The sequence below is a fragment of the Chiloscyllium punctatum genome, chromosome 22 (genome assembly GCF_047496795.1).
Source record: "Chiloscyllium punctatum isolate Juve2018m chromosome 22, sChiPun1.3, whole genome shotgun sequence".
In the NCBI taxonomy this organism is placed as follows: domain Eukaryota; kingdom Metazoa; phylum Chordata; class Chondrichthyes; order Orectolobiformes; family Hemiscylliidae; genus Chiloscyllium; species Chiloscyllium punctatum.
Window position 1 is genome coordinate 24,037,216 of NC_092760.1, and position 26,193 is coordinate 24,063,408.

Here is a 26,193-nt window from a genome sequence, read left to right on the forward strand (position 1 = left end):
TGCTCTTTGCCCGAAACGTTTTTGTACCTGTCATGAGACAGTGACGCTTGGTGTCTGCACGCAAGTTCAGAGTACACGAGCAATCAAAGTAAGAGCTTTCTGATCCGGTCTGAAATTTCTCTTCACAAATGCTGAGCTTTTTTTCCCAGCAGTTTCAGCTTTAGATTTGCAGTATCATTCGGTTTTTACTCGAATCACTTCAGTGGAAATGGAAGCTGTAACAAAATCTGCGCTGTGATTGGTGAAGGCTAAGTTAACTCTCGGGTCAGTGAGTGCAAGGGCAGATTGCGTTCAAATATCCAACAACAACAACACACACTAGACTTTGGAGTCACTGAATTTGGAGGTGGTGATTGACTGAGTGTGAAGTTCAATCTCTCAGTCCCCGCCGCAGGAGCAGGTTAACGTCAGGAAGGACTCGGACAGCGACAAAGCAGGTTTAGATTTGAACCTGTTCAACACCTGCTTTTCGTGTCTTCAGGGAAGGCAGGAGTGCTGATCCACAGATCTGATCTTTTCAGAAGCCTTTCGATCCATTCAAACAGTTCATCGTTTATTCAGCAATTTAAAGGTTCCCGGATTCTCTTGAGCAGGGAGTTTCCATTACAAAGACACTTTCAAATTAACTGCCCCAATTGTAAGGTTCAATTTGCCTCTGCCTCTTTCTCCCTCTCAGAGGGCACTCAGATCCTCAGTGACTGGTGTGGTAAGTGTACCTTCCTTTTTAAGAGAATTTGCCTTTAAAGATGTATGTGCTGTGGGTTCACAGATCTCTGTCTCTGCCTGGCAGTTAGTCTGCTAGACAAAATCAATTCAAATCTGAATCCTTCACCTTTTTGAGAGCTGTTTGTCCTAATGAAACCAGGAAGCCAATCATCGCATCTTCAATTCAAGCAGCTCAAACTCTGCTTCAGCATTACCTCCTGTACCCCTCCCAGAGAGTAAGATGTGAAGTCAGTGTCTTTTTATCTTCCTGCATTTTTAATTGTGGACTGAAATAGGGAAAGAACTGTGTTTAAAACCTGAGATCACTGGAGTGGTGCAGCAGAGTTTGGAGGTGAGTAAGCTTACACTCATTGTGAACCAGTAGTTGAAGTGTGGCCACAGATAAGAGTGGGAAGTTGTGTACAGACGGGGCTTTAACTATTACAAATAACTTGGTCTATGGACTCGTGTCATAGAGTTCTACAGTACAGAAGCAGACCCTTTGGTCCAACCCATCCGTACCAACCAGTTATGCTAAATTAATCTAGTTCCACTTGCCAGCATTTAGACCATATCCCTCAACTCTTCCTATTCATATACCCATCCAGGTGCCTTTTCAATGCCATAATTGTAGCAGCCTGCACCACTTCTTCTAGTAGCTCATTTCATACACGCATCACCGTATGTGTGAAAAAGTTGCCCCTTAGGTTCCTTTTATATCTTTCTCCTTTCACTTTTAAACCTATGCCCTCTACCCTTGGAAAAAGACCTTGGCTATTCACCCTATCTATACCCCTCATGATTTCATAAATCTCTGTAAGGTCACACCTCAGCCTTCGCCGCACCAGGGAAAAAAAGCCCCAGCCTATTCAACTTCTCTCTGTAGCTCAAATTTTCCAATCCCGGCAACATCCTTGTCGATCTTTTCTGCACCCTTTCAAGTTTAACACAATGACTAAAATTAAACACAGTATTCCAAAAGTGGCCGAAACAATAACCTGTCCATCTGCAATATGATATCCCAACTCCTATATTCAACACAGTGACTAAAAAAAGGCAAGGGTACCAAACACCTTCTTCACCACCCAAGGAACTATGAAGCTGCACCCTCCAATCTCTTTGTTTGATAACACTCCCCAGGACCTTACCATTAGGTATATAAGTCCTGCCTTACCAAAATGCAACACCCCTCATTTATCTAAATTAAACTCCATCTGATCAAGATTCCTTTGTACTCTGAGGTGTACTACTTCACTGTCCACCACACTACTAATTTGGGTGTCATCAGCAAATTTACCAACAATTCCTCCTATATTCATACCCAAATCATTTATGTGAATTACAAAAAGCAGTGGACCCAGCATCATTCCTTGCAGCACACTAATGGTCACAAGCTTCAAGTCCGAAAAATAACCCACCACCATTACCCTCTGTCTCCTACCTTCTGACCAATTTTGTATCCAATTGGCTAGCTTTCCCTGGATTCTATATGATCTAACCCTACTAACCAGTCTGACATGCAAAACCTTGCTTTGCTGAAAAGTCCTTTAGACAACGTTCATCACTTTGCCTTCATCAGTCTTCTTTGCCACTTCAAAAAATTCAATCAAGTTAGTGAGACACGATTTTCCACGCATAAAGCCATATTGACTATCCCTAATTAGTCCTCGCTTTTCCAAATACATGTAGATCCTGTCCCTCAGAATCCCCTCCACCCTTTGACATCAGGCTCACAGGTCCGTATTTCCCTGGCTTCACCTTTATAACCTTTCTTAAATGATAGCACCATATTAGTCAACCTCCAGTCTTCCGGCACTTCACCTGTACCTATCGATATACGAATATTTCAGCAAGGGTTTAGCAATCACTTTTCTTGCTTCTCACAAAGGTCTGGAATACACCTGATCAGGTCCTGTGGATTTATCAACCTTGATACGTTTTAAGATGTCCAGCGCATCCTTTGCTGTAATGTAGGCACTTTTCAAGATATCACTATTCATTCCTTCAAGTTTCCATATGCTGCTCCATAGTAAACACTCATGCAAAATACTCATTTAGTATCTCAGCCATCTCCTGCGGTTCCACACATAGATGGCTTTGTTGAGGGGCCCCCTTCTTACCCTAGTTACTCTTTTGCCTTTAATGTGTTTATAGCATCTCTTTTGGATTTTCCTTAACCCTATTTACCAAAGTTTTCTCACGTCTCCTTTTTGCCCTCCTGTTTCCCACTTGAGTACACTCCTTGGGGGATTCACTCAATCTCTGCTGTCTATACCTGCTATATGCATCCTTTTTCTTGACCAGAGACTCAATTTCTCTAGTCATCCAGAATTCCATGCACCTACTGACCTTGCCCTTCAGACTAATAGGAACATACTGCCTTTGGACCCTTGTTATCTCATTTTTGAAGGTCTTCCACTTTCCAAACATCCCTTCACCTGCAAATAACCACTCCCAATCAGCTTTTGAACATTCTTGCCATATCCTGTCAAAATCAGCTTCAATCCAATTTAGAACTTTAAATTTTATATTAAGTCTATCCTTTTGACCAGTTATTAATGATGATAAAGGCCTTTTACCTTCCAAAAACTGAGTGATTGGTTCTCAGCTAACTGAATAGCTTGTAGCTGTAAATAGGATAATAGAGAAGTTATCTGACCTCCAACAGCTCAGGAGTTCGCCCTGGTTCTCTACAGTAAAAGCCATTCTAATCCTAAAGGAAAACAGTTTATCTTTAATTCAGCAGTTATTGCAAAGTGTGACTTTTAACTAAGAAATGGGAGACCATTCTGTAGGTGTGAAAATGTCCTCTTTGTCGCCAGCAAACAGTGGAAATATCTGGAGAAAGAAGACTGAGAAACAACATTCTGATCAGCACAAGAACCTGAAGAAGCTTCTCACAGCAACTTTGTGAACAGGGACCACAGAACTGCCTTCATAGTCTCCACCCCCCCACCGCCCCCAACCATCCATAACACTGTGTTTCTTTGTGTCTCTCTGTGTTTAAAGGGAGTGTTTAATAGAGTTTAGAGGTTTAACTAGTGGAGTTATGGTTGTTTACCTGTTGCTAGAACTGTCTATTTGTAATAAATAGTATGTCTTGAAAAGTATGGAAACCAAAACTGTTTTCTGTCAAACAGTGTAAAGAACTTCTAAATTGTAGAATGTTGCTAGGTTTTATAGAATTTTTAACTTTATTCCCTGAGTTGTCATAATGGGGCTTGATGTCCATCCTGCTACTCCAGTGAGAGGGTAGCAGGGTAAATATCACACTACACCCAGGCCCCTGTGAGGGGTAACAGGGTGAATATCGCACTATATTCAGTTCCCAGTGAGGAGTAATAGGATATATATCACACAACCCCCAAGCCCCTGTGAGGGGTAGAAAAGTAAATATCACACGATATCCAGTTAGGGGTAACAGGGTAAATATCACACTATATCCAGTTAGGGGTAACAGGGTAAATATCACACTACACCTAGCCCCCAGTGAGGGTTAACAGAGTGATATCACACTACACCTAGGTTCCAATTCGGGGGCCAATGTTGAATTTACAGTGCGGAGCATTGAGAGTTGTAACGTTTGAGTTTACAGTGCAGGGCACTGTGTGTGGTCAGTTTGAGCTGGGAGTTGTGCTGTTTGAGTTTACAGTGTGGGGCTTTGGGAGTTTACAGTGTGGGGCATTGGGAGTTTACAGTGTGGGGCACTGTCAGATTTTGATAAAACACTGAGAAAGGATTACCTTTTGCCGAGTGAAAGTTTGGGTGAAATAATTCCGTGAAAGATGTTTTCAGTAACGTTAGACTGAAACATGAGAACTAATTGAATCACAAAATAATAGATCATGTTTTTTTGAAAGTTGGTCAATGAGCGCGAGAGAGGAGGCTATGAGGGAGGAGCGGGGGGGAGGGGGGGGAGTATGTGAGAGTCACCTTTTGAGGAGGTAGGGAAGGGGCTGTGAGTGAGGAGGGGGCTGTGAGGGAAGGGGCTTATGAAACAGAGGGAGCAGGTTGTTTCTGAACACAGGATTATGGTGATGGTATGAATGGAGGTGGATCGTGGACGTAGACGTATTCTGTTCCTTCAACATGTGTACATTCACTGCCATTTTGTTACCGACTCCATGTTAGGAACACAGAATACTTTAGGAAGCCAAGTGCAGTGTGACACATTTTTCTAGCAAACTTTCAGTCACTTCTTGGCATTCACTGCATACGCAGGTGAATGAGACTCTGACAGTGAAACCTCTACATTGTGCTGTGTTATTGTGCCTGTCCTCTGGGATAGCAACAAGAGCACAACACAATGCAGCTCTTTTCACAGAGTCCCCACACAGCTTCCCTGCCTGTGCCTCACTCTCACTCCCTTCAGGAATGCTCCCTGTCTCGTACTCAATGCCTCCTCTCGCCCCTCGCCAGCTCACTCTGATCTCCACTCCGCCACCTTCTCTTCCCTCCCCCACTGGTATGAGGCCAGGTTTCAGAAGAGCTGAAAGCTGGGCATCCTCACTGCAAATGGTAACACTTTTTGTGTGCTTTCTTTTTCAGCTTTAGCCAGCAGGGATGGCAGAAGCTCACCAGGCTGTGGCCTTTCAGTTCACTGTCACCCCCGATGGCATTGACTTACACCTGAGCCATGAGGCTCTGAAACAGGTCTACCTGTCTGGCGTGCGCTCCTGGAAGAAGAGGATCTGCCGATACAGAGTGAGTTCCTGGGACTGGGGGTCCTGGGGTGGTCTTCCTGCTAACCAGTTTGGGGGACTGTCTGAATGTGAGGGAGATTGAACCCCATTCAGTGTGCCCCAGTTCTCTGTGTCTCCAGCTACATAGAAACCTTAATCTCAGTCTTCCACAGTCACACAGCAACAGCTTCATCCCTTCTAGACTGGGTTGTGAAACAATCCCCTTCAGATCCTAGGCCACAGACTGAGCAATCCAAACCTCAGCTAGGCAAACAGCTTGGATTATCATTGGGAACGGCAAATCACACTGGATCGTTGGTTCATCATAGAGTGAACTAATTTCAACAAACAAAATGAGTTTTCCGTTTGTTCATGGACATAGGCATCATTGTCTAGCTTAATTTATTGCCCATCCCTAGTTGCCGTTTGAGGGGGTGGTGATGAGCTGCTACCATTGCACTCCATGTACTGGAGGTTGCGAAGGGAAGGAATCTGCCTCAGCAACATTGGAGAAATATTTCCAAGTCGGGATGATGAGTGGCTTGGATGGGAACTTGCAGGTGGTGGTGGTGTTTCCTGCTGCCCTTTATTCTTTCAGATGGAAAGGTGCTATCTAAGGAGCTATGGTGAATTTTTGTAGGGCATCTTGTACATAGTACACACAGTGGCTACTGAGAGGATGTTGATATTGAATGGACTATCAATCGAGTGGCAGCAATGTTAGGACTTTGTCAGGGTGCCGCACTGTCGGAGAGTCAATACTGAGGGAGTGCTGCAATGTCAGAGGGGCATTACTGAGGGAGTACTGCTCTGTCATGAGGGTCAGTACTGAGGGAGTGCTGCACTGTTGGAGGGACAATATTAGGGAGTGCTGCATTGTCAGAGGATCAGTACTGAGGGAATGCTGCATTGTTGGAGGGTCAGTATTGAGAGAGGGCCACACTGTCGAAGTGTCATAAAGTAAGTTGTATCACATGGTGGATAGAAATCAATTGTGTTTCACTTGTTGTAATGAGTGAATACTTTCATCTACAGCATTTGGAGTATTGTGTGCAGTTCTGGTTGTCACACTATGGTAAGGATGTGGAGTCATTTGAGAGGGTACAAAAGAGGTTTACCTGGATGTTGCCTGGTAAAGCTATAAGCACAAGTTGGACAAACCTGTGTCATTTTCATGGAATTGGAGAGTCAGAGGCTCAGGGCCGCCCTAATTGAAATATATACAATTATGAGAGGCCATGGATAGGGTGGAAATATCAAATATGAGGGACATAGGTTTAAGGTGAAAGGGCAAAAGTTTAAAGGAGATGTGTGAGGAATGTTTTTTATATAGAGGATGGTAGGTGCCTGGAAAGTGCTGCCAGAGGAGGTCGTGCAAGCAGGTGCAATAGCAAAGTTTAAGAGGCATTTAGACAGACTTGTGAACAGAAAATAGGACCTTATGAAACATGTGCAGGCAGATGAAATTAGTGTAGAATAGCATCATAGTTATCACAGACATTAGTGGGCTAAAGGGCCTGTTCCTGTGCAATACTGTTGTATGTTCAGGACCAGAGATTGTCAAAAGTCACTTGACAACCAATGAAATGTCAATGAAACTGCAGGACAGCCCTGTGATGGTTAGCAGCTCAGCTGCTTTTCTAATCTCCATCGTGTGGTCACTGCCGGGCTGGGAGAGCAAGGCTGACGCATGGAGTTAGGGCTCTGGGCAGAGGGGAAAGTGTATGGTTCATGTGGGGAGGTGGGGATTTGAACTCTGCTTCACCCCCGGCTGAGTGCCATATTGTGTGTCTATCCTTCAGAATGGTATCCTGACCGGGGTTTACCCAGCCAGCCCCTCCAGCTGGCTCTTTGTGGTGGTTGCAGTGATTGCGACAACGTATGCACGGATGGATCCTTCTCTGGGAATGATTGACAAGATCAGAGATCACCTTCCCACCAAGTAGGTGATCGAAACATGCCAAGCTCCCCAATTGGTTGTCATGTGGAATGTGACTGGCTGACTGTTAACTTGTCGGTATCTCTGTCTCTCTCTCAGTGGTTACCTGTCAAATCAGACTGAAAGTATCCTGAGTGCTTTGCTATTTGGCACAGCTCTCTGGCTGGCCCTGGTCTTCACGATGCGGCAGACTCTCAAACTGCTGCTCTCCTATCATGGCTGGATGTTTATTGAGCACGGAAAACCACCGCCCCACGTCAAGCTCTGGATGGTAAGTCCAATCATTCTTGGGCCTTGGGATCATGAATGTCCCCCCAACCCTGGGGCAACCGGAGCCTCTTCCTCTCAGTTTCCCTGTTGGTTTTGTCCAAACATTAGTCTCTTCAGACTCCAAAACAGATACAGGCCTACTCTGGAGCTTCCTGCTTTTTCCGAGAGAATTTGTGTGCTGAAACCAGCCCCTGCCATCTACGTGGCCCTTGGCATTTGGTGTTCTGGGCATTAAGATCTGTTTGGGGCAGAAGACCTCAAAACGTGAATGATCGAGTGCGATGAACCTGCTCAGAGCTCCAAGAGAGCTGTTCAATTTAACATTGCAGCAAGTGACACACATTACCAGTGGCACGTAACGATGTTGGACATGCCTTGGCCACTTTTATGTGAATATTGTTTGATCTAGGCACTGTTCTCAGTTTCTTCCTGCTTTTCCATGCCCTTCCTCATTGTCCCTTGTCTTGTCTTATCTTGTCCTCAAGTTGCTGGTGAAGATATTCTCTGGCCGCAAGCCCCTGATGAACAGTTTCCAGACATCTCTTCCCCGACTGCCTGTGCCATCAGTGAAGGACACCATGAGGAGGGTATGTGATACCGAGGGTATCAACCAAACCTTCACCCCAATATCAGTCTGTACTTTCAGTACTGGGCACTCTGTGTGTGTGTGTGTGTGTGTGTGTGTGTGTGTGTGTGTGTGTGTGTGGAGCAGGGTTCAGTACCACAGTGACTAGCACTGGGCATTACATGTGTGAATGGAATAAGATTTAGTATCATGCTGTCCAGCACTGGGCACTGTATGTGAGGTTGGAGCAGCATTCAGTATTACAGTGACCAGCACAGGGCACTGCGTGTGTGGATGGCTCATAAGATACAACAATAAAATTAAGCCATCTGCTCCATCAGGTTTGCTCTGCCATTTAATCAAGGCTTTCCAACCCCATTCTCCTGCCTTCTCCCCATAACCTTTGATCCTCTTATTAATCAAGAAACTATCTAATCTGTCATAAATATACTCAGTGACTTGGCCTCCATTGCCCTCTGCGGCAATGAGTTCCACAGATTTACCATCCACCAACTGAAGAAATTCCTTCTTACCTCTGTCCCTTTTCTCCAACTAGTGGAAACATCTTCTCTGCATCCCCTCGCAGTATTCTGTGAGTTTCAGTCAGATGCCCCTCATCTTTTGGGGGCATGGTGGCTCAGTGGTTAGCACTGCTGCCTCACAGCACCAGGGTCCCAGGTTTGATTCCAGCTTTGGGGGACTGTCTGTGTGGAGTTTGCACATTCTCCCTGTGTCTGCATGGGTTTCCTCCGGGTGCTCCGGTTTCCTCCCACAGTCCAAAGATGTGCAGGTCAGGTGAATTGGCCACGCTAAATTACCAGTAGTGTTAGGTGGATTAGTCAGAGAGAAATGGGTCTGGGTGGGTTGCTTTTCAGAGGGTCCGTGTGGACTGGTGGGGCTGAAGGGTTTGTTTCCACACTGTGGTGAATCTAATCTAATCTAATCTAATCTAGCTCTAAGGTCACTCAAGTACAGACCCAAAATTCTCAGCTGCTCCTCCCCTTCATTACCATTCTTGTAAACCTCCTCTGGATCCTCTCCAATGCCAGCATATCATTCATTACAAATGGGGTCCAAAGCTGCTCACAAGGTGTGGTCTGACCAGAATCTTCTACAACCTCAGCATGTTAACTTTTAAGAGAATCCTGAACTAGGACTCGCAAGTGTCTTGGTGCTTCAGATTTCTAAAACTCTTCGAAAACAGTCCATACCTCTGATCTTTCTACCGAAATGCATAAGTTCACACTTGCCCACATTATGTTTCATCTGCCACTCTCCGAGCATGTCGCATCTGCAGCTTCCTTGCTTTCCCCAATGCTATCTGTTCCTCCATTTGCCTTTGTGTCATCTGCAAATTTAGCAACAACACTCAAGTTCCTTTATCCAGATCATTAATGTATTATGTGAATAGTTGTGGTCCCAACACAGACCCCTACGGAATTCCACTAGTCACCAAATGCATCCTGAGAAAGATCCTTTTATCACTACTCTCTGCTTTTTGCCAGTCAGCCAACCCTTTATCCATACCAGTACCTTGCTCCTAATACTATGGGGTCTTATTTCCTGTGCATCACCTTGTTGAAAGGCTTCTGGAAGTTCAAATAGACCATGTCCATTGGCTCTCCTTCATCTTACTCGCGCATTACCTCCTCAAAGAACTCTTACTGTTTTGTTAAGCGTGATGAACCCTTGACCAAGCTGTCGCCACCCTATTTTACGATTTAATTTTAAATACTCTGCAATCTCGTCTTTAATAATGGACTCTAATATCTTACTAATGACTGAATTTGGGTTAATTGGCCCATAATTTTCTGTCTTCTGCCTCCCTCCCTTCTTAAACAGGAGTGTTACATTAGCTATTTTCCAGGGTCCTCTGGCACCCTCCCTGATTGTATTGATTCCTGACAGCTCACCACTCGACAATCTCCCCAGCTGTCTCCTTCAGGACTTTGGGGTGTAGTCCATCTGGTCCAGGTGATTTATCCACCTTCAGACCTTCTAGCTACCTCAGCACCTACTCCTTAATGAGAGCACTACACTCAACTCTGCCTCCTGACTCTCTTGAAGTTCTGGTATGCTTCCATCATGAAGACTGATGCAAAATATACAATCAATTCCTCTGCCATTTTTTAGATTAGATTAGATTCCCTACAATGTGGAAACAGGCCCTTCAGCCCAACCAGTCCACACTGACCCTCCGAAGAGTAACCCACCCAGACCCCATCACTACTTCTTCAGTCTCATTTTCCAGCGGTCCACTGTCCCCTCTTGCCTCTATCTAAAAAAAGCTTTTACAGTTTTTAAAAAAATATTCATTCATGGGATGAGGGCCTGGCTGGTTAGACCAGTATTTATTGACCATCCCTAATTGCCCAGAGGGCAGTTAAGAGTCAACCATATTGCTATGGGTCTGGAGTCACATGTAAGCCAGACCAGTTCAGAATGGCAGTTTCCTTCCCTAAAGAACATTAGTGAACCAGATGGGTCTTTTTCCCCTGAAAATCAACAAGGAATTCATGGTCATCATTTGACTCTTAATTCCAAATACTTACTGAATTCAAATTCCACTGCCTGCCGTGGCAGGATCTGGACCTGGGTCTCCAGAGCTTTATGGATGGCTGGGTTAACAGTCCAGTGATAATACCACTAGGCCATTGTCTCCCTTTATTATATTACTGTTATATAACTATTAAATTATATATTCTACTACATTACTAGCCAACTTATTTTTCATCCTTTCCCCTCTTTTTAAATTGTCCTTTGCTGGTTTTTAAAGATTTCCCAATCCTCTGGCCGCCGACTAATGTTCATCACGTTGTAAGCTTTATCTTTTGCTTTGATGTTGTCCCTGATGTCCCTTCTCAGCCATGGCAACCGTGTCCTCCCCTTAAATACGTTTCTTCTACCTTGGAATGAATCTTTGCTGTCCCTTCTAAATTTGTCCCAGAAACCCCTACCATTGCTGCTCCACCATCTTCCCTGCTAGACCCCCCCTTCTGATCAACACTGGCCAGCTCCTCCCTCATGTCTTTGTAGCTATCTTTCCGTGATTTATAATACCATTACTTCTGATTCAGTCTTCCTCCTCTCAAACTGCGGGATAAATTCTACCATATGTTCACTGCCTCTTAGAGGTTCCTTGAACTTAAGCTCCCTGATCAAATCTGCTTCATTACACATCACCAAATCCAGAATTGCCTGTTCTATAGTGGGCTCTGCCATAAGCTGCTCCGGAGGAAAAAAAATCTCGTAGACATTCCAAAAATTAGTTTTCTTGCTACTGTATATGCTATCCATCTGATTTTGCAGATCCACCTGCATATTGGAAGTCCCACATGATTACTGTAATAGTGTCTTTCGATTGCCTGATTTATTCTTTACCCCACAACCTGGCCAAGGCTAGGAGGTCTATACGTGACTCCATGCTGGAAGGCTTTTTCTCCAATGCAGTTCCTCACTCTACCCATCCATATTCTACACTTTCCAACTCTATACCATTTCTTGCTATCAATTTAATTCCTCTTTTTTATGAACAAGGCAACCCAGAGGCCCACCCTTGCTCATCTGCCCAGGCCTGGTGCCTGTCTCATGGATTTGAACCCATTTCTCCCACACCAATTTTTGAGCTGTATGTTTACCCCTTTAACCTTGCTGACCCTGTGCCAATTTACTTGTGGCTCAGATAGTAATCACCTTTTTCATTCTGCTTTTTGATTTAGCCCCTAGCTGCTCATATTCCCTCAGCAGAAACTTTTGTCTTTCTACCTATTTCATTGGTACCTACAACTACTGGATCTTTTCCATTCCCACTCCACGTTCTTCTGCAGCCCAGATTAGATGTCCTGAACTGAAAAGACACCAGGCAGGCAATGATCCTGATCCCGATCCTGCCCTAAACGAACAGTGCCTGTTCCCTTGACCATACTATCCCCAATTACAACCAAATTTCTCTTTTCAATCACCTACAGAATGGCTCCCTCTACCACGGTGCTATGGTCGATTTGCTCATCCTCCTGCTCCTGCTGTCATCCATGTGGGGAGCAAGAATCTCAAACCTGTTAGACAAGCTCAAGGGCTGACACTCCTTCAGCACTACCTCCTGGATCCCTCTAACTGCCTCGCTCATAGTTACACCCTGCTGTCCCTGACCACTGACTGATGTTGAGGTAGTTAATGTAAGGGATGTGACTCCCTCCTGAAAAACGGTATCCAGGAAACTCTTCCCCTCCCTGATGTGTCACAGTGTTTGAAGCTCACACTCCAGCTCATCAACACTGCGGCGGAGTTCCTCAAGCAACTAAATGTATGCTGTGTGGATGGAGCGAGTCTCAGTATCACAGTGTTCGGCAGTGGGCATCGCGTGTGTAGATGGAGCAGTATTACGGTTTCCTTCACTTATTGCAAAGGTGGTCACTATGAACTAAGGGGGAGGGGGGAGGGGCGGCACGGTGGCTCAGTGGTTAGTCACTGTTACCTCACAGCACCAGGGTCCCAGGTTCCATTCCAGCCTCGGGCGATTGTCTGTGTGGAGTTTGCACATTCTCCCCGTGTCTGCGTGGGTTTCCACCGGGCGCTCCGGTTTCCTCCCACAGTCCGAAGATGTGCAGGTCAGGTGAATTGGCCACGCTAAATTGCCCATAGTGTCAGGTGCATTAGTCAGAGGGAAATGGGTCTGGGTGGGTTACTCTTCAGAGGGTCGGTGTGGGCTGGTTGGGTTGAAGGGCCTGTTTCCACAATGTAGGGAATCTAATCTAAAAAAAAACCACAACAGATCCACAGCTCCTACATCATGCACTCACAACACATTGTTTGGCCCTGCATCTCCATTTGATTTAGTCAGCTTTTAATTTGTTTTTTAGTTTGTCATCTGTAAATATTTCTTCTCTTTCCCTTCAATCAGAAAGTAACCAATAATAGTCAAATTATTAGCTGCTACATATCATCCAATGAACATAGAACATAGAACAGTACAGCACAGAACAGGCCCTTCAGCCCACGATGTTGTGCCGACCATTGATCCTCATGTATGCACCCTCAAATTTCTGTGACCATATGCATGTCCAGCAGTCTCTTAAATGTCCCCAATGACCTTGTTTGCACAACTGCTGCTGGCAACGCATTCCGTGCTCTCACAACTCTGTGTAAAGAACCCACCTCTGACATCCCCTCTATACTTTCCTCCAATCAGCTTAAAACTATGACTCATCGTGTTAGCCATTTCTGCCCTGGGAAATAGTCTCTGGCTATCGACTCTTATCTATGCCTCTCATTACTTTGTATACCTCAATGAGGTCCCCTCTCCTCCTCCTTTTCTCCAATGAAAAAAGTCCGAGCTCAGTCAATCTCTCTTCATAAGTTATGCCCTCCAGTCCAGGCAGCATCCTGGTAAACCTCCTCTGAACCCTCCAAAGCATCCACATCTTTTCTATAATAGGTCGACCAGAACTAGTCGCAGTATTCCAAGTGCGGTCTAACCAAAGTTTTATAGAGCTGCAACAAGATCTCACGACTCTTAAACTCAATCCCCCTGTTAATGAAAGCCAAAATACCATATGCTTTATTAACAATCCTCTCCACTTGGGTGGCCATTTTAAGGAATCTATGTACCTGCACCCCAAGATCCCTCTGTTCCTCCACACTACCAAGAATCCTACCCTTAATCCTGTACTCAGCTTTCAAATTTGACCTTCCAAAATGCATCACCTTGCATTTATCCAGGTTGAACTCCATCTGCCACCTCTCAGCCCATCTCTGCATCCTGTCAATGTCCCACTGCAGCCTACAACAGCCCTCTATACTGTCAACAACATCTCCAACCTTTGTGTCATCTGAAAACTTGCTGACCCATCCTTCAATCCCCTCATCCAAGTCATTAATAAAAATTACAAACAGTAGACGCCAAAGGACAGAGCCCTGTGGAACACCACTCACCACTGACTCCCAGGCAGAATATTTTCCTTCTACTACCACTCGCTGTCTTCTGTTGGCCAGCCAATTCTGTATCCAGACAGCTCTGGTCCCCTGTATCCCATTCCTCCTGACCTTCTGAATGAGCCTACCATGGGGAACCTTACGAAATGCCTTGTTAAAGTCCATATACACCACATCCACTGCTCGACCCTCATCAACTTTTCTAATCACATCTTCAAAGAACTCGATAAGGTTTGTGAGGCATGACCTGCCCCTCGCAAAGCCGTGTTGACTGCATTTAATCAAGCCATGCTCTTCCAGATGGTCATAAATCCTATCCCTCAGAATCCTTTCTAACACCTTGCAGACACAGACGTGAGACTTACTGGCCTGTAATTGCTGGGGATTTCCCTATTTCCTTTCTTGAAGAGAGGAATTAAATTTGTCTCTCTCCAGTCCTCAGGTACGACTCCAGTGGAGAGCGAGGATGCAAAGATCTTCGCAAGCGGCGATGCAATTGCATTTCTTGTTTCCCAAAGCAGCCGAAGACAAATCTGGTCTGGGCCTGGCGACTTGTCAATCTTAATGTTTGACAAAATTTTCAGCACACCAGCTTCCTCAATCTCTATCCATTCTAACATGCACACCTGCTCTTCAAAGTTTTCATTCACTACAAAGTATGTTTCTTTTGTAAAGACAGAAGCAAAAAACTCATTTAGGGCTTCCCCTACCTCCTCAGACTCCACACACAAGTTCCCTATGCTATCCCTGATCGGGCCTACTCTTTCTTTGACCATTCTCTTATTCCTCACATCAGTGTAAAATGCCTTTGTGTTCTCCCTAATCCATTCTGCCAAGCCTTTCTCATGCCTCCTGGCTCTCCTCAGACCATTTTTGAGCTCCTGCCTTGCCTGCCTGTAATCTTCTAGAGCTGAGCTTGACCCTAGCTTCCTCCACCTTACGTAAGCTACCTTCTTCCTTTTGACAAGAAGCTCCACTGCTCTCGTCATCCAAGGTTCCTTTATCTTGCCCCTTCTTGCCTGTCTCAGAGGGACATATTTATTCATCACTCGCAACAACTGTTCCTTAAACAGTCTCCACATGTCTATAGTGCCTTTACCATGGAACAATTGCTCCCAATCCATGCTTCCTAACTCATGTCTAATCGCATCATAGTTTCCTCTTCCCCAATTAAATATCCTCCCATTTTGCCTAATCCTCTCCTTCTCAACAGCTATGTAGGATGTAAGGCAGTTGTGGTCACTATCACCAAAATGCTCTCCCACCACAAGATCTGATACCTGCTCCGGCTCGTTTCCGAGCACCAAGTCTAGAATGGCCTCTCCCCTCGTCGGCCTGTCAACGTACTGAGTTAGGAAACCCTCCTGAACACACCTTACAAAAACAGCTCCATTCAAATCTTCTGCTCGAAGGAGGTTCCAATCAATATTGGGAAAGTTAAAGTCACCCATTACAACAACCCTACTATGTCCACACTTTTCCAAAATCTGCTGACCTATGCTTTCTTCCATCTCCCTGCTGCTATTGGGGGGCCTGTAGTAAACCCCTAACGAGGTGACTGCTCCCTTGCTGTTCCTAATTTCCACCCATACTGAGTCAGGCAGCTCTTCCTCGACAATGGAAGCTTCTGTACCTGTGATCCCCTCTCTGATTAGTAGTGCTACACCCCCTCCTCTTTTATTTTCCCCCCTCCCTATTCTTTTTAAATGCTCTAAACCCTGGAACATCCAGCAACCATTCCTGTCCCTGAGAAACCCATGTCTCTCTTATGGCCACAACAACATAAGCACCAGGTACTGATCCATTACAGTTTTCTTGTGATGTCACTCTTTCTTTAGTGCTGAGTACTTAATCCTGGGCTTCAATTTGGCCTGAAGGAAGTAGGAATCAAATAACCAGGCAAAAGAAAACCTCATCCCATCTGCACCGAATTCCCACAGTGCCTACACATTTCCCTGTGTCTCACTCCAGATGTGATCTCCTTCCTGATCCTGTGAAACAGTGTGTTAGAGTATTAGAGTATGTGTGTGTGTGCACGCACTGGACCCTGTGTGCATGGATGGAGCAAGGTTCAGTACCACATTGTCTGGCTGGTGTAGGCGTTGGGAACGGAGGAGGAGCGGACTCAGGTGTCCCAGAAGAAATAGTCCCTGCAGAATGCTGACAAGGGAGGGGAGGGGAATGTGTGTCTGATGATGGAAATAGTTACGAATGATCCTTAGGACGTGGGTGCTGCTGGGCTGGTAGATAAGGTCAGGGGGATCCTGTCACTCTTGTGGGAGGGAAGGGAAGAGGTGGGGACAGAGGTACGGGAAATGGGTCGGACACTGCTGTCAACCACAGTGGCCGTCATTACCATGTCAGGCTTACCTGTGACTCCGCTCCCACAGCATTTAACCAGCCTCAGTGTAATTAGGTTCGGGCAGTAAATGCTGGCCCAGTCACTGATGCTCATGACCTTATTAAAATAACTGCCCTCCCCCCTCCCACCGTCTGCAATAGGTCCTGCCTGTCTGTGTGTTTAGGGACGGTGGGGTGGCCGCACACTCTGTAATGGAAACAATGTAACTGTGATCCCAGCAGACATCATAACAAGATTACCAGTAATCCCAGCAGAGATCACTGTGATGGCTGATGATCCCAACAGAGAATACAGAGGGATCACCAGTGATTCCAGAGGAGATCACACAGTGGTGGTCAGTAATCCCAGCAGAGATCACAGCCGGATCGTGAGGGATCCTAGCAGGCATCACAGTTTGATTGTGAGTGATCCTACAAAGAACAAAGAGGTATCAGCCATGATCCCAGCACTGGTAATCAGGTGATCACCAGTGATCCCAGCACAGATCATTATCTGGATTCCCAGTGATCCCAGCAGAGGTCCTCTGTGGACCACCAGTGATGCCAAGGCTGTAAGGTGGGGATATATTACTGGGAAATGATGTAGATAGGACTTGCTGAGGTTGACTTGCTCTTTTTGCTCTCTCCAGTACCTGGAGTCAGTGCAGCCACTTCTGGATGAGGAGAAATTCAAGCGGATGCAGGCACTGGCCCGGGACTTTGAGCTGAACACAGCGCCAAGGCTGCAGTGGTACCTGAAGCTGAAATCATGGTGGGCCACCAACTATGTGAGTGAATGCAGCGTGTATGTGGGTCAGGTTCTCGAGTTATTGGTCACCTGTGCCTTGGTCCCCAAGCCCCGGCTCGGGGCTCTGGGTGACTGCACTTGGAAAGCCACAGTCATTAACAGGCTCCCCCCACCGGAGGGAGCAGGCAGCCCCTTCCTGAAGACCCAGTGCCCATTCCTGAGTTCAGCTCTGGCATTTCCCATTGTGTGCTCTGCCACTCCCCCCGCCACCCCCCCTCCCCCCACCCCTCCGCCCAGCCAGCTGCTGTGACAGAGTGAGCATGAGCTGATACCTGTTCCTGAAGTAGCTTGAGCTGTGAATGGCCACAATCCATTGGTTCTCAGACTGTACCGTCCAAACTTCTATAAAAAGGAACCTCCCTGACACTCCCTTTATCCCCACCCTGTAACTCACTCCAACAGCCATTGTCCCTTGCCAATTCTTTCTTTGTTGTCTTCTGTTGTTCTCCTCCACCCCCCTACCCCTTCCCCCTTCTCTATACACACACATACACACTCACTCTTGAGTCTTTTTTGGAGTTAGTACCTCCTGCCCAGAGCTGGGTGCTGGTGCTTTTGGGTTCCTGTGGAACCACCTTCCCCTCATCCCCTCAGTCAGCCACAGCTGGGGTCAGGATCAGGATGAGGTACCTGAGGCTGCTCAGTGTCTGGATCCTGTGGGTCAGAGGTCAGGGTAAGAGGTTAGGCACTGTAATAAAAATGTAGGTCAGTGATCTGTAACCCTGTCTGCTTTGACCCTGCTTGGACAGGTCAGTGATTGGTGGGAGGAGTATGTCTACTTGCGAGGACGTGGACCAATCATGGTGAACAGCAATTACTATGCAATGGTGAGTCTAGCTGTTACATGTGTATCTATGTGCATCTGATTCTGTGTATATGTTTGCATGTGGATAGGTGTGAGTATGTGTTTGTATGAGTGAATGTGTGGATATATAACTGAGAGTTTGTGTGTGTGTTTGTGGGGGTCAGTGCGTCTATCACTTTGAGATTGTATGTGTGTGAGTGCATGTGTTAGTATGTGTCTGAGTGTAAACCTGTCTCTGTCTCTGTCTGTGTGTGTGTGAATCTGTCAACAATTATGCATGTGTCAATGGATAAGTGAGTCTGTGTGCATGGAATGTGAAAGTTTGTAATTGTGTGTTTGTGTTAGTGTGCATGTGAGTGATAGTATGTGTGTAAAAATGATAGTTTGTGTGAGTGTGTGCAAGTGAGTGATAGACCTTTGAGGGATCTCTGGATGTGGACCTCAAGATCCCACTATTCCTCCACGGTGCCAAGAATCCTGCTTTTAACCCTATAATCTGCATTCAAATTCGACCTTCTAAAATGAAACATTTTACACTTTTTCAGGTTGAACTCCATCTGCCACTTCTCAGCCCAGGTCTGCATCCTGTCAAAATCCCGTTGCAACCAACAACAGCGCTCCACACTATTCAGAACTCCACCTACCTTCATGTCATCGGAAACTTACTAACCCACCCTTCCACTTCCTTGTCCAAGTCATTTATAACAATTGCAAAGAACAGAAGTCCCAGAACAAATCCCTGCAGAACACCACTGGTTACTGAGCTGCAGGCTGAATACTTTCCATCCACCACCATCCTCTGTCTTCTATGGGTCAGCCAATTCTGCATCCAGACAACCCCAAATTTCCCTGAATCCCATGCATCCTTACTTTCTGAATGAGCCTACCATGGGAAACCTTATCAAACACTTTTCTAAAATCTATATACATCATATCCACTACTCTACCTTCATCACTGTGTTTTGTCATATCCTCAAATAATTCTATAAGGTTTGTGAGGCATGACCTGCCCCTCACAAAGTCATGCTGACTATCTCTAATCAAACTATACTTTTCTAAATAATCATAAACCCTGTCTCTCTGTAATTCCCAAGTGTTATCCCTTTCTTGAACAAGGGAATAACATTTGCCACTCTTCAATCATCTCCAGTGGACATGAGGACGCAAAGATCATCGCCAAAAGTGCAGCAATCTCTTCCCTTGCTTGTCGTAGTAACCTTAGGTATATCCCATCTGGCCCAGGGACTTACCCATCCTTGTGTTTTTCAAAATTTCCAGCACATCCTCCTCCTTAACATCAACCGATCTGAGCATATGGGCCTGTCTCATGCCATGCTGAAGTCAATGACTAGCTCCTTTGTTTTGCTGACATTGATGGAGGGATTGTTGTCTTTAAGCCATGCCACTAAGCTCTCTACCTCTTTTCCTTTACTGTATCTTGTCATTATTTGAGATCCGATCCACTATGGTGGTGTCAGCAAATTTGGAAATGAAGCTAGAGTTCAATTTGGCCACACAGTCGTGTGCATATAAGAAGTATAATGAGGGACTGAGTACACAGCCTTGCGGGGTGCTGGTGTGGAGGAGTTGTTGCTTATCCTTATTGACTGCTGTCAGTGGGTCAGGAAGTCAGTTGCAGAGGGGGGAGCGGGGTCCTAGGTCTTAGAGCTTGGAGATGAGATTGATTGGAATTGTGGCATTGAAGGCAGAGGACTCTGACATAACTGTACTTGTTATCCAGATATACCAGGGATGTGTGTAGGGCCATGGAGGTGGTGTCCTGCATGGATCTATTGTGCTGGTAGGCAAATTGTAGTGGATCAAGGCAATCTGGGAGGCTGGAGTTGATGTGTGTCAAGTCCTCTTGAAGGACTTAAAATGACGAGTGTCAGAGCCACCGAACGACAGCTATTAAGACACATTGCCTGATCTTTCTTTAGCACCGGGATGATAGTGGTCTTCTTGAAGCAGGTGGGAAAGGTTAAAGATGTCTGCAAATACTCCTACCAGCTAGTTCTGCACAGGATCGGAGTGCAGAGCTGGGGACTCAGTCCAGGTCAGTCACTGTTCGTGAGTTCACACTCAACAATCATGGAATCCCTACACTGTGTGAAACAGGCCACTTTGGCCAGACAAGTCCACACAGACCCTCTGAAGAGAATCCTACCCTACCCAGTTACTCTACGTTTCCTCTGACTAATGCACCTAACCTACACATCCCTGAACACTGCAGGCAATTTAACATGGCCCATTCACCTAACCTGCACATCCTTGGATTGTGGGAGGAAACTGGAGTCACTGGAGGAAACCCATGCAGACACGGGGAGAATGTACAAACTCCACACAGACAGTCGCCCTGAGGCTGGAATTGAATCCAGGTGCTAACCACTGAGCCACCATGCTGCCGATCAGATGTCTGTGGTGTGGACTGTGGGTACAGGTGACCCTGGGTCTCTCTGTGCATGTGACATCATTTCACTGACCTTCTATTTAAAATGAACATAGTATATATTGAGCTCATCGGAGAGAGATGCATTGTTGTCAGCGATTCTACTCAAATTCATTTTGTAGCCAGTTAAATCGTGTAAGCCTTGCTATAGTCGATATGTGTTTGTGTGGTTAATCTGGGAAGCTATTTCAGTCTGATATTGTCTCTTTAGCTTTGTGAAAATCATACCTAGATTTCCTGTATAGGTCAGGGTCACCAGACTTGACGTCTCAGACATGGGCATCTGGTTCATCCGTGGGGGAAACTCAGATTAACCTCTTTGGTATGCAGTCCTCTACACACTTGCTGATGAAGTCTGTGACAATAGTGGAATACTTATTTAAGTAGACCACTGAGTTCTTGAATATGGACCAGTCCAAAGCAGCTCATCAATTAAGTCAGACCAGCATTGTTCGACTTTCTGTACTGGAACCCCTTGCTCCAATTTCTGCTTGTAAGCCGGGAGATGGAGTATAGCCTTATGGTCTGATTCACCAAAATGTGGCAGGGGATGGGACGGTAGGCATCTTTGATGGTTGTGTAGCAATGGTCAGGGTGTTTGGACCTCTAGAGGCACAGGAGATGTTGATGCTATCTTGATAATGCACTCTTGAGGTTGACCTGGTTGAAGTCACCAACTATGATGCACAAGGCTTCAGGGTATTCCGTCTCAAGACTATTTGTGGCAGTAAACATTTCATTAAAGTCTACTCTTCACTCCCACATGAGGTGGGATGTAAACCACTATCAGGATAACAGAAATAAATTCCTGCATTGGAAGTATGGATGGCAGTTCACCATTAGATGTTCTGGGTCTGGGGAGCAGTATCTCACTAGGTTTGCTACGTTTGAGAACCAGGAGGTGTTGGTCACGAGACTGACACCTTTGCCTTGCCCAAGAACACCCTGCGGTCCATCCAGTGGATTGAGTGTGAGCAGGTGTTTGTGAGTGAGTGTGTGAGAGTGATGGTTCCTATGTGTGAATGATAGTGCCTATGTGTATGTTAGTGTAAGTAAGTGTGTGTTAGTTTTAATGTTAGTGCCTACGAGTGTGAGTGTTAATGCTGACGTTTGTGTAGGAGAATGTGTGTGTGTTAGTGTGAGTGTTAGTACCTACACGTGTGTGTCTATTAATGTGAGTGTTCGTGCTGACATATATGTGAGAGAATGTGAGTGCTAGTGTGTACATGGTTGTGAGAATGTGTTAGTACCTACACATGCGTGAGCGAATGTGTGTGTGTGTCCGCCTGTGTGTATATGTGTTTATGTGCATTAGTGCCTGTGTACATGCCTGTAGCCAGTAACTCTGTGTTTTTTTCAGGATTATTTGTACATTGTTCCAACAACAAAGCAGGCAGCTCGAGCTGGAAACACCATTCACGCCATGTTGCTGTACCGGCGGAAACTCGACCGGGAGGAGATTCGCCCAGTATGTACCCTCCGATTCTTTCTTGCTTATCGCTCATCATCCCCTCCCTATCCCCTACATTACATCTCTATGCTCCCTCCCAATTAAACTTCCTCCCTAACTACAACAGTCCTCACTCACTCACTCACTCACTCACTCATTCACTCATTCACCCACTCCTATACTCTCACTGTCTACCCCTGGCATTATCCCCTGCACCAGTATCACTCTCATTTCTACCCTTCACTATTACCTTCTCCCTCCCAAACTATACAGCACTCCCCCCTCACTCATTTCTCCCCTGCCATCTCCTTGCATGTCTGACTTCTGTTTGTCCCCATTCTCTGTCTCTCCCCCCCCCACTTCTCATTCTCACTTTTATTTTCTTTCCCTCTCATTTTCACTCTATCTTATTTTTGTTTTCTCTCTTTCTTTCCTTCTTTCCTTCTTTCCTTCTTTCCTTCTTTCCTTCTTTCCTTCTTTCCTTCTTTCCTTCTTTCCTTCTTTCCTTCTTTCCTTCTTTCCTTCTTTCCTTCTTTCTTTCTCCTTCTCTGTCCCTTTTTTGTTCTCCCTCCCTGTCTTATTCTTTTTGTCATAATTTCTGTTTCTCTCCCCTCTTTTGTTTGTCTTGCTGTCTCTCGTTCTCCCTCTCCACCTCCCTTTCTTGTTCTGTCTCTTGATCTCCCCTTTCTCTTTCTCGCTCATTCTTTCTCTCTTTTTCACTCCTGCTCTGTACCTCTCATTTTCCTCTGAGCTGTATACCTGATCTCCAGATCTTTGCAAAGCTTACACTAGTTTACAGGAGTGCAACAAGTTTAATTCCTCAGTGCTTTCAAAAGTCTGCTCCATGCTGCAGCTTTGCCTCCCGGCAGTGCCTCGAATATATCTAATTTTCTGTGTCCATACCCAGGACAGGACAATCAGTCATCAACAGTAATCAAACACAGAGCAACTGAATGTTGTGCAATTGCCTCTCTCTCCCAATCCTCTCCCCACCCTCCCATTCTTCCCCCTCCAATTCCTCCCCCCATCTCTCCCATTCCTTCCCATTCCTCTTTCTCTTTCTCCTATTCCTCCACTTGTCTCCCATTCCTCTCTCTCCCTTTCCTCTTCCCCCCTCTTGCCCGTTTTCCCCCTCTCTCCCATTATCTCCCCCTGTCTCTCTCCCCCATTCCACCCTCTCTGTCCCTCACTGCCCCTTTGTCCTCTATCTCTCCCACTTGATTACCCCCCAGCCCACTGGTTTCCTCTGCCCCTCCCCCACCCCCCACTTCCTCCAACTCTCCTGTACCTTGTCCCCCAGCACTGCCCCTGTATGAGTGGTGAACAAACCCAGGTTCGGCAGAGTTACAAAGCTGACTGTCTGCACAATGTTGAACTCTCTCCCAATGATTTCACCTCCAGGCTGATTTGCTGTCTCTGTTCTGTCCTTCTCCCTCTATCTCCTTTCCTTCCTCTCCCCGACTTGAATTGGAACCTTCTCTCTCTCTCTCTCTCTCTCTCTCCGACCCCTCACCACTGGTGCCCCCTGTCCTTGTTGCGGGGATCTTGCTGTGACACAGGTCTACCTGAGGGAGGCGACAGTCCCTCTCTGCTCTTGGCAGTTTGAGCGGCTGTTTAACACAACACGCATCGCTGGGCTCCACACAGGTAAGAGGCTCACAGGAGGCAGTGGGGTGGGGGGGAGATGTGGAATGGTGTCACTGTGGGGAGGGAATGTCACTGAGGGAGGGGCAGCCATAGTGGGGTGGGGGATCGCTGAGGGTGGTCTCAAAGTGTGGGGGAGGGATTCACTGAGGGGTGTCCTTGAAGGGAAGGGTCACTGAGAGGGCAGGGGCATCTCATTTCAAGGGAGAAGAGGGGTCACTGAGGGGGGCGGGGTGTCTCAATAAGGAGGGGGAGGGGGTCACTGAGGGGAGAGGGGCATCTCATTGAGGTGAACAGGGTCCACAGGGGGAGGGGGCTAACAGAGTTGGGGGGAGGGGCTCACTGAGGGGAAGATCAGAAGTGATTGGGGCAGGTCACTGAAGTAGGAGTCGGTGGGGGTGGGTCGCTGAGTGGGGGAGGGAGGCCACTGAGGAGGAAGGGATGAGTCTCACTGTGGGTGTTACACAGGAAATGGGGTCACTGAGTGAGGGAAGGGGTCTCACTGGAGGGGGGCTCACGGGCGGGGGGAGGGAATTGTGCTAACAGAGTGGGTGTGGAAGAGATGGCGCGGGGGTAGGGCATTGCTTCAAGGACCTGCAGTGGGAATGAGAGGGTCACGGCCTCCTCGGAGATCTTCACCGACCCCAGCCCAGATTGACGATAGGGCTGGGGGCAATATTTGAGAAGGTTCGAGAGGGCTGAGAGGTCACATATATCTGATTGGGACTCTCTGTACAATTGCACCCAAATTGTGACCCAGACAGTAAGGAATCGTTGTCACTGTCTTGGTTCAGTTACCTGGTTGTGTTTCACCTTATTGTCATCTGTCAGTTTATAAATAAATCACTCCTGTCTCTCTCTCTCCCTCTCTCTTTCACTGTTTTCTTTGCTCTCTATTTCTATCTCTCTCTCTGTCTCTTTCTCGCTCTCTCTCTCTCTCTCTCTCTCTCTCTCTCTCTCCCCTCTCTGTTGTTTCTCTCTCTGTATGTCTCTCTGTCAATATCTCTCCCTTTCTCTTTCTGATCTGATTTGATTTATTGTGAAGTGAAGTACACTGAAAAGCTTTGTTTCACAAGCAGTACAGGCAGATTGTAGCAAACAAGGACACACAGGTGCTTAGACAGAGCGAGACACACAGGTTACAACTGCACAGGAGGTGCACAAAGCAAGATCGACATTATTTGAAGTTAGAAAGTCCATTCATCAATCTCAGCAAGAAGCTTTCCTTGAACCTGCTGATGCATGTATTTAAATTTCTATATCCTCAGCCTAATGGAAAAGGTGAGGAGAGAGTATTACTGAGGTGCGATGGCTTTTTGATGATGATGGCAGCCTTTCCATGGCAACGAGAAGTGGGAGGTTGATGTGAGGTTGACTTCTGTGATGGTCTGGGCTATGCGCACAGCTTTCTTAGTTTCTTGTGGTCCTAGGCAGAGCAGTTGCTGTACCAGGCCGTTATGCACTTGGATAGAGTGCTTTCAATGGGGCATCCATAGAAATTGGTGAAGGACCTTCAGGACGTGTCGAATTTCCTAAGCCATCTGAGAAAGAAGAGGTGTTGTCGTGACTTCTTGACTGTTGTGCCTATGCGGGAAATCCAGGACAGGGTGTCGGTTATCGTCACTCCGAGGAACTTGACACTCACCACCTGTTAATGTAGATGGGGCTGTGTCTACCTTTCTTCCTGAAGTCAGTGAGCAGTTATTTTGTTTTGCTGACATTGAGAGAGAGGTTGTTATCATTGCACTACCACACCAAGCCCTCTATCTCCTTTCTGTATTCTGCCTCATTGCTGTTTGATGCCTGTCTTACCATGTTGATGTCGTTCACAAACCTGGAGATTGTGTTCATTTAAAATTTGGCTACACACTCGTGGGTCTACATGGAGTACAGTAGGGGGCTGAGAACACATCCTTAGGGGTTTTCCAGTGTTGAGGGTTATCATGCAGGAGGTGCAGTTGTCAATCTTCACTGATTGTGGTCCGTGGGTCACAAAGCCGACGATCCAAGGGTGGAGGGTGGACCCAAGACCTAGGTCTCAGAGTTTTGAGATTAGTCTGGAGGGGATTATGACCTCTCTCTCTCTCTCTGGCTTTCTGTCTCTCTTTGTCTGCCTATCTGTTTCTCTCTGCCTTTTTTTCCTCTTTCTCTCTTTCTTTCTTTCTCTCTTTCATTCTCTCTCTTTCTTTCTTTCTTTCTTTCTTTCTTTCTTTCTTTCTTTCTTTCTTTCTTTCTTTCTTTCTTTCTTTCTTTCTTTCTTTCTTTCTTTCTTTCTTTCTTTCTTTCGCTTTCTCTTTCTTTCTCTTTGTTTGTTTGTTTCTTTCTTTCTTTCTTTCTCTCTCTTTTTCTTTCTCTCTTTCTTTCTCTTTGGTTCTTTCTTTCTTTCTCTCTCTTTCGTTCGCTCTCTCCTTTCATTCGCTCTCTCCTTTCGTTCGCTCTCTCTTTCGTTCGCTCTCTCTTTCGTTCGCTCTCTCCTTTCGTTCGCTCTCTCCTTTCGTTCGCTCTCTCCTTTCGTTCGCTCTCTCCTTTCGTTCGCTCTCTCCTTTCGTTCGCTCTCTCTTTCGTTCGCTCTCTCTTTCGTTCGCTCTCTTTCTTTCTCTTTGTT

General features: G+C 46.2%; 1 protein-coding gene across 3 annotated transcripts in view; it reads left to right on the forward strand.

Moving 5' to 3' along the window:
• The window catches only part of LOC140493449 (carnitine O-palmitoyltransferase 1, liver isoform-like), a 56,122-nt gene that overhangs the window by 7,324 nt on the left and 22,605 nt on the right, over positions 1-26,193 (forward strand). Inside the window, exons 1-9 of one of the 3 annotated variants that reach the window (XM_072591892.1) lie at positions 137-706; positions 5,254-5,409; positions 7,190-7,329; positions 7,426-7,597; positions 8,082-8,183; positions 17,083-17,220; positions 17,990-18,067; positions 21,855-21,962; positions 23,504-23,591. In XM_072591892.1, coding sequence (XP_072447993.1) covers positions 5,269-5,409; positions 7,190-7,329; positions 7,426-7,597; positions 8,082-8,183; positions 17,083-17,220; positions 17,990-18,067; positions 21,855-21,962; positions 23,504-23,591 — 967 coding nt within the window. In that variant the 5' untranslated portion in view covers positions 137-706; positions 5,254-5,268. Of the gene's footprint in view, positions 1-136; positions 707-5,253; positions 5,410-7,189; positions 7,330-7,425; positions 7,598-8,081; positions 8,184-17,082; positions 17,221-17,989; positions 18,068-21,854; positions 21,963-23,503; positions 23,592-26,193 lie in introns of those variants that run through there. The other 2 variants (XM_072591891.1, XM_072591893.1) reach the window with 2 other exon arrangements.